Source organism: Molossus molossus, unplaced genomic scaffold, assembly GCF_014108415.1.
Source record: "Molossus molossus isolate mMolMol1 unplaced genomic scaffold, mMolMol1.p scaffold_m16_p_13, whole genome shotgun sequence".
Taxonomy (NCBI): Eukaryota; Metazoa; Chordata; class Mammalia; order Chiroptera; family Molossidae; genus Molossus; species Molossus molossus.
The window spans coordinates 51,843,964-51,851,550 of record NW_023425348.1 but is presented as its reverse complement, the minus strand read 5'-3'; the positions used below and the strand labels follow the sequence as shown (position 1 = coordinate 51,851,550).

Sequence of the window (7,587 nt, the reverse complement as noted above, 5' to 3'; positions counted from 1 at the left end):
AGAGCTGGGAGTTCTAGCGGACCCCATGCCTGGTATGAGACTTCATCCTTCAGTTGCAGGAAGAGCCAGTGGCTGCCCGAGGAGGGCCGCGGGCCTCCTGTAGGTCAGACTGCGAGGGGCAGTGGTTGCCAGGGGAGGAACAACGCAGGGGTCAGGCCTTGGGGCCATGTGTGTGCCCTGCAGGGGAGCAGACGGGCTCCCCAGTGCTGCCTGGGGCTTCTGGACGGAACTTCCCAGGGAAGGGGAGCAGGTAGTGCCGTGCAGCCCGGAGGACAGGACCCGAGGCCAGGGAGGAGGTTGCTGGGGAGAAAGCAAAGGCTCCTGGGAACCCCAGTCCTGGAGGGGGCACAGCGGAGAGAGGCAGCAGGCTCCCGTTCTCAGAGGGCACACAGCCGCAGGGCCTACCCGTGTCCATCTGTCTCTTGTCTGTCTGTCCGCAGGCGTGCCAATGCTGTCCGTCCAGCCCAAAGGGAAGCAGAAGGGCTGCGCCGGCTGCAACCGCAAGATCAAGGACCGCTACCTGCTGAAGGCCCTGGACAAGTACTGGCACGAGGACTGCCTCAAGTGCGCCTGCTGCGACTGCCGCCTGGGCGAGGTGGGCTCCACCCTCTACACCAAGGCCAACCTCATCCTGTGCCGCCGAGACTACCTGAGGTGGGCCCTCCGCCGCTGGGTCCTCCGGGCCCAGCTCCCGCGTGTGCCCTCGTCCTGCCTCTGCCCTGGCCCTGCTCCCCCAGCTGCGCGTGGAGCCCCCAGGGCAGGGCCATGCCTTTAGCTCCTGGGACTCAGTGGCCAGCACAGGTTCCAGGTCGGCATCAGTAACCATGGCACCCGAGATGAACTTCCTGAATGCACCAACCTGTCCCTGCCCCTGCCTTTGTCAGGTGCTTCTGACCCACCCTGTGCCTGGGTCAGGGGCTTCCAGGAGCAGGTGGGGAAGCTCTGACTGCCCCGGGCCCTCCTTCCCCTCTCTCCCCAGGGCCTAGCTCCCCCACCTTCCCAGGAGGGCCCTGGGATTAGGTGCCTGGATGGCTGGGGAGCCTGACCCGCAACCAGACCCTGGGAGGACTGCTAATGTCAAAGCTGAAGGACCTGGGTTTGAACTAGCTCTGAGCCTCAGTTTACCCCTCTGTAAAGTGGTGGAAAGAACTCTTCCTGCTTTGCATTCATCAGAGCTCTAACTCCCCGTCCCCCTCAGCCTAGATCCTCTTCCCGGGACTGCCTCCCCTATTCACCCTCCCTTAGGCCATCTATGACATCAGCAAGGCTGGAAGGAAGCCACAGAGCAAGGGCCTTGGCTGAGACCCAGCATCTGCATTTGGCTCTCACACAGGCTGCTGGGTGGTGGCTGGGCCTTGTGGGGAGGAAAGGCCCATCTCATTAATTAATAGGTCAAGGCAAGGCATTCTTGGGGCTCCCTCTGCTCAGGTGTTGTGGTGTGGGCGTATGAGCGGAGGCTCCCCTGCTTCCCTGAAGAACCTAAGATTTACCTGTCTGTACTCTTTTTAACTTCGGTCTTTTGCAGTCGGTTTTTGTTTGTTTGCGTTTTTTTTTTTTTTTAAGTGATGCAATAAACCAGGATCTGTGACTCAGTGCTCCTGGCTGGGGCTGGAAGAGAGAGGCTGAGGCCAGGAGGAGGGGTTAAGGAAGGGATGTCCCTGGGGACTCACCCCTCCATGACCTGGAAAGGGTGTCCAAGTCTGGAGGTGTAGGACATCCTCTGGGGGCTGGACCTCCCAGGCTGAGAGGAGGCGGCAGACCATCTGATGAGCCATCAGGACCTGGAGAGGGTGGACCACGGAGCAGGTTGGGCTTGTCAGTAGAGCTGAATACCCACAAGCATTCTGGGCCAGCCAGCTACTGAAGCCTGAAGGTATTTTCCTGGGTTCTGGCAGAGGCCAAGGAATGACTCTGGGGCCAGGTAGGCCAGTGGGCCAGAATGGGGGTGGGGCTTCTTTGAGCTTTTCAGCCTCAGAAAACAGCTCTCCAGAGCCTGCCCCCTCTGCAGCCTGCTCATTGGACTGGTGGCAAGAATGGCCCCTCTTGGCAGGCAGATGCTGTGGCCCAGCCTTTGTCTGCCTTAATCTGAGCCACCACGCAGCTCGGACTGATGAATAATGGAGCCAAGATCGTCTGCAGACGCCTAGGCTTGAGCTGGACAAATCAGGGATTAGAGAGGCCTCCCGCCTGCCTCTCGGCCCTCTTGCCTCACTTGGGGCTTTCTCTGCCAGTGTGCAGAAAAGAAGCTAAGAGAAGCCTGGCTGGCTCAGACCATTGAAACATCCAGCCAAGGATCAGCCTGCATGGGGAGGGTGTGAGCTCCCTGTCCCTAGAACTTCGCAACCAGCAGCTAAGAGAAGGGCTGTCTGCCTCAAAGAGGCATAGTGCCAGAAGTCTGTAGAACTTCCTTTTGACATCAATCCTGTTGTGGAAACATCTTTGAACAGGACCATTGAGTCCAGCATCCCCATTTGAAGGATGCACTGACGTTCAGGGAAGGGAACGGGACTGAGGCAAGTCACATAGTTTAATGGGTAGCTGAAAAAGACCTCCTCTTAGGGTTGTTGTCAAGATTAGATGAGCTGATCTTTGTAAAGCCTTTAGAACAGTACCTGGTACATAGTAAACACATTATAGGTGTTTACTACAGGAGTTGTGACTGAGCGTTTACAAAAGTTTTCAGTAAGCCTGTGAAGATTATATTTCAGCCCCTAGTTTACAGATGAAATAAATGAGGCTCAGAGAGACTCGGTGACTTGCCTGAGGACACACAGCCCATGATTGGCCAACTGACTCTAAATTCTGGCTTGTGTGAATCTGAGTCGTTTTCAAGGTCCAGCCCAGTATTTTGATGGCACCAGGGGCTTGAGGGACCCCAGTGGGAACCTGGGAGGAGGCCTTGTCAGCCCACCCCAGGGATGGGCAGTGTTAGCTGACCCTTGAGCCCCTACACCCCCATTCCTGGGTTGGTGTGCCACTTTCTCTGAAACCTGATCTCTTAGTGCAGTTTAGGGAGATGGGTGGCCTGGGCTGGAAGCAGCTCCCTTGCCCTCTCCCGAGCTCCCTGGCCGGCTCCTGAGCACGCTGCACCCTTCCCTCTGCAGGCTCTTCGGCACCACGGGGAACTGCGCTGCCTGCAGCAAGCTGATCCCAGCCTTTGAGATGGTGATGCGGGCCCGGGACAATGTGTATCACCTGGACTGCTTTGCCTGCCAGCTCTGCAACCAGAGGTGAGTGCCAGCCTGCTTGGTAGGAGACCCACCGCACTGGCTGGGCCCAGCTGACCAGAAGTGCTGTGGTGGCCCGCTTGCAAATGTGGGTTCTGTGTACACATGGCTGCTCGTGCACACTGTCCTGAGCACATGTGTTTCATGTATGCCTAAGCCCTGTAGTCAGATGTGGGTGCACGTTTGTGGGTACATTTCTGTGTGATGTAATGGATAGGAGCATGTGTGAGTTCACTGTGTATGTACAGTGTGTCATGTGCATGTGTGTTTTTATTTTTATTAATTTTTTTATCCTCACCCGAGGACATTTTTGCATTTATCTTCAGATAGAGCGGGAGGGAGAGAGGGAGGAAGAGAGAAAGAGAAACATCCATGTGAGAGAGACATATTGAGTGGTTGCCACCCACACGATACCAACCAGGGCTGGGGACAAACTGCAACTGAGGCACGTGCCCTTAGCGGGGACCGAACCCAGGACTCGCTGGACCACGGGCCGATGCACTAACCGCTGAGCCAAACCGGCCAGGGCTGCATGAGTGTTTTTAAACATCCATGTCCATTCGGGCATGTGCACGTGATGGAATACACATGTGTTGCTAAGTGTCCATACACAAATGGGGATATGTGTGTGCTCTGTGTGCAGGATGAGTAAGCATGTGCAAGAAAAGACCTATTTTAAATGTGCATGTACAAGGGTTCTGTAAACGCGTGCCCTGTGGCCTTGTGCGTGTGCCGTGTGCATGTATGTTCTAGTGAAAAGGAGTTCCCAGGCCTGGAGGGTGAAATCCCTTCAGGGAACAGCCCCTAACTGCCTACACCTCTCCTGCGATCCTGGTTCCAGCTCAGCTTCCTTTCTGGTCTTTTGGCCCCTGCTCAGAGCCCCAGCCCTGTGGGAGGCCCCAGGGACCTGTGGAACCAGAGCCCTCCTGGCTGGGCCTACCCTCTGAAGGCAGGCCCTTTTCTCAGGAGCCCCCAGGACGGGAAGGAAACTATACAAGTATTCCCAGAGGGAGGTCCAGAGGGACCTTCAGGGAACACTGGTCCGGCTGGGGCTCCCACTGCTAGGAGGACTTGGTGAAGTTGCAGTGCCACCTGGTGGTTGGACTGGGATCTGCTGGGACTAAGCCTGTGACCCTGGGGTCCCACTAAAGGCTCAGCCACTTTGGGGACATCTTTGAGAGAAGGGCTGAATCCTCCAGTACTTAAGGAAGACGGGGTGGAGGGAGGGCAAAGCAGAGCCTTCTTTGGGTAGGAGGGAAGATGGTGGGACAGGGTCATCTCCTCCTAGAAGGATACTCCAGGAAACCAACAAATTCTGTTTAGACAAATTGCCCTTCACTGAGCCATCCTCTTAAATTGGGGAGGGGACAGAGGAATGGAAAATCAACTATTCTATCCCTTCCTCCTTTCCATCTGTACGTCTCTCCTCTCTGGGTCTTTTCCTGTTCCTTTGTCCTTCTCTGGAACAGGGGTAGATTGTTCCCACTCCTTCCCACCAACCCCACCCCTGCAAGGGGGATCTGACTGCGGAAAGCCTATGGCCCAGGCTTTCTGTCTATTCTGTATGCCAGGCTGCAGGGCCTGGGAGAGGGCTGAGCTAACCCGGGGATTTTGGGGGGGGTCCCCTCTGGAAAGATCAAGGAGGAAGCTCCACAGGACCTCATGTCCCATGTGTGTACCTCCCAGCCAGTCTGGGTCCTGTCTGGAGCTCCCCTCGACCCTCTGGGACCCTTCCATGTCCTCTCTCTCCTGCTTGGATTTTCCAGATTTTGTGTGGGAGACAAGTTCTTCCTGAAGAACAACATGATCTTGTGTCAGATGGACTATGAGGAGGGGCAGCTCAATGGCACCTTTGACTCGCAGGTTCAGTAATGCCCAGCACCTGGCCTCCGGGCCCGTCTGTCCGTCTGCCCGCCTGCCCACCGCCTGGCCGGCCAGCCGCTCTCCTGCCGATTAGAACTCCGTCCTCCATGGGAGGGACGGCCCCTCCTCCGCCGCTGCCCGTCTGTGTGTGACCCCTCCTGGGGCCAGGCTGGGCCTGTACAGTCTGTCTTCTGTATATAAATGGGAACATTTATTTTATGAGAAATGTAATGCGATTTTATTACTGGCGTGGATTAAACTTATGAATGTTTCCGGGGAGGTTACTCTGCGTTGATCACATGACTGACACAGACCTGGGCCCCCTTTCCTCTGCTTGGGAGTGGACAGGCCTCCCTTTTGGCTCGGGGTGGGTGGACGTACACGGAGCAGGGCATGGGGTTCTCCAGGTGGGTTTTAAGAGGAAGAAACTGGAAGGAAGGGGACAACCCCAAGCATGCCACAGCCAGAGGTGAAAACTGGGGTGTCCTCCCCTTCCCTGGCAGAGCATATACTCAGATTCTGATCAGGCCCCCAAGATGAAGAGAGGCAAGATGAAACCCTATCTTCCCTAAGTTCTTCTGCTACATCCATCCACTGAGAACCCCTGTCTGCTCAGACAGTAACCTCGCTCTCACCTCCTCCACAGTAGGACCCCAAATCCTGAGTCCCTACCATAGGAGTACTATCCTGAAACCCCTCTTTGCTTTTAGGGGGATGGGCAGCGTTTGCTGTCTCTTCCCTGCAGCTTGGGCCTGACCTGGGGCCCAGCTTTCTGCTTTTCTGGGTGACTGAGAACAATCCTGTTCCCCTGTAACAGCCCACGCGGCTGGAGGCTTTCATTCATTCAGTCGGCAAACCTTAATCCACTCTGTCTCAGCCCCGTGCTGTAAGTACCAGGCCCAAGGATGAATCATGAATCGGACACAGTCTGTGCCCTTGAAGAGGAGAGAGAAAGCCAGGAAAACAAACAGAGCACGTCACGGTGAGGATGAACTGGGACAGGCCAGTTCTCTCCAGCGGACACAGGACCACTTGTGAGGACTCCGGAGACTCAGAGACAGATCAGCCAGCGGACGCAGTCAGATACATGTGCTGGCAGGCAGCAGAGAAGGACACACAAGTAGACGGGTGAATAGGCAGAGATGGGCAAGGACAGACAGACAAGCTGCCAGGCACTCAACTCAGGCCAGCAGATAGCCAGACAGGCAGACACCCAGGGTGCTTTCTGTCCACCTGCTGAGCCAGGCCCACCCAGGACAACAGGCGTGCTGTCTTAGCTGCAGTCACGGCACCAAGCACAGAGCCTAGAACTGAAAAAAGTATCACTGAACAGTAATTTCAAAAGGCGGGCCACCTTGGATCCAAAGCCTGGACTGGGAAGGCTGTATGGACAGGCTCCCCCCAACATTAGGCCACTTGCTTATCCTGCCCCAGGGGCTGTTTTTATTCTAGCCACAGCACAGCGCCTAGGGTGAAGCCAGCCCACTGCTCCAAGCTTTGCTTGATCCTGGACAGTGAACTGGAGACTGGGGTGGGGCCTCACGTCACCCTGTCCTCAGGCTTCTCCCACTTTGAGGGAAGTGGGAGGGTGGCGGGTTCTGACGGGCACTTGGAAGAGGCTGTGTCTCCAAGTTGTCATGTTGTGGCCTGTGGCCTACAAAGGAAGGGATTGCTAGGCCGAAGACCTCGAGGTAGGAGTTCTCAACTTCGGGGCCTCCCTCTCCTGTGAAGGAACTGCGCCCGTGCAAGAGAGGAGAGAGGCCTGGCTGCTGCGGCCACTTTTGTGCGGCACGAGTCTGATGAAACGGGGGAGCTATCGCTGTGAGACTGTGAATGAGTTTGAGGGCTGGAGCCCCTAATGAAGAGTTTGCCTTGCTCAACATGAAAAGGCGAGTTCTTTTCCTGGACTGTAGGAGAGCCCGCAATGCCAGACCCTCCCTGGGCCCTTAGGTCTCTGTGCCCAACCCAAGGTTCCCAACCACTAACTTCAGTTTTTGCTGCGGATAAAGTTGTAACACAAGTTAATTACATGGTTATCGAGAGATAACGGAGCCACTCGAATGCAGTTTCCGGGCAATTACAATTGTTTCCAACAGAGTTGCCATATTGCAGCCATGAAATAACATGTCATTTTGTAGTAATTATGTAATTAACTTGTCTCACCACTCTAGGTTGCACGACAATTAATTCACTCACAATGAGCTAGACTCAGAGTCAGGCAGCCAGGCTTTGAAAGCCCCCAAGAGCAGACTGGCTTTTGAAAAGGACCCCAGCCCCACTCTGTCCACCCCAGACCTTGCCAGGGGGCCTCCTCAGCTCAACATGGCCTGGAACACGCCAGGTCCAGCATCATGGGCCTGCTTACCGCTGTCTTACCATCCTCGTCCAGGAAATGGGGTGGTCTGCTTCCTACGGCAACCACGAGGCCGAGGTCTACACTGTGAAGTGAGGTGCTTACCATCCTGAGGTCCTAGGTAGAAGACCCGTCATCCAGGAA

The 7,587-nt window shown here is 55.9% G+C and overlaps 1 protein-coding gene across 2 annotated transcripts; it reads left to right on the top strand.

Annotated features, from left to right (window-relative positions):
* The first annotated feature begins 424 nt into the window (after nt 1–424).
* Nucleotides 425–5,245, top strand: LMO1 (LIM domain only 1). Of its 2 annotated transcripts, none has more exons than XM_036259199.1 (3): nt 425–654; nt 3,105–3,230; nt 5,091–5,245. In XM_036259199.1, the coding sequence occupies exons 1-3, from the start codon at nt 449–451 to the stop codon at nt 5,182–5,184; spliced, it is 426 nt and encodes a 141-aa protein (XP_036115092.1). In that variant the 5' UTR covers nt 425–448; the 3' UTR covers nt 5,185–5,245. The 2 variants fall into 2 exon arrangements, with proteins under 2 accessions (XP_036115092.1, XP_036115091.1); XM_036259198.1 differs by having other exon boundaries at nt 4,994–5,156.
* Nucleotides 5,246–7,587: the final 2,342 nt, after the last annotated feature.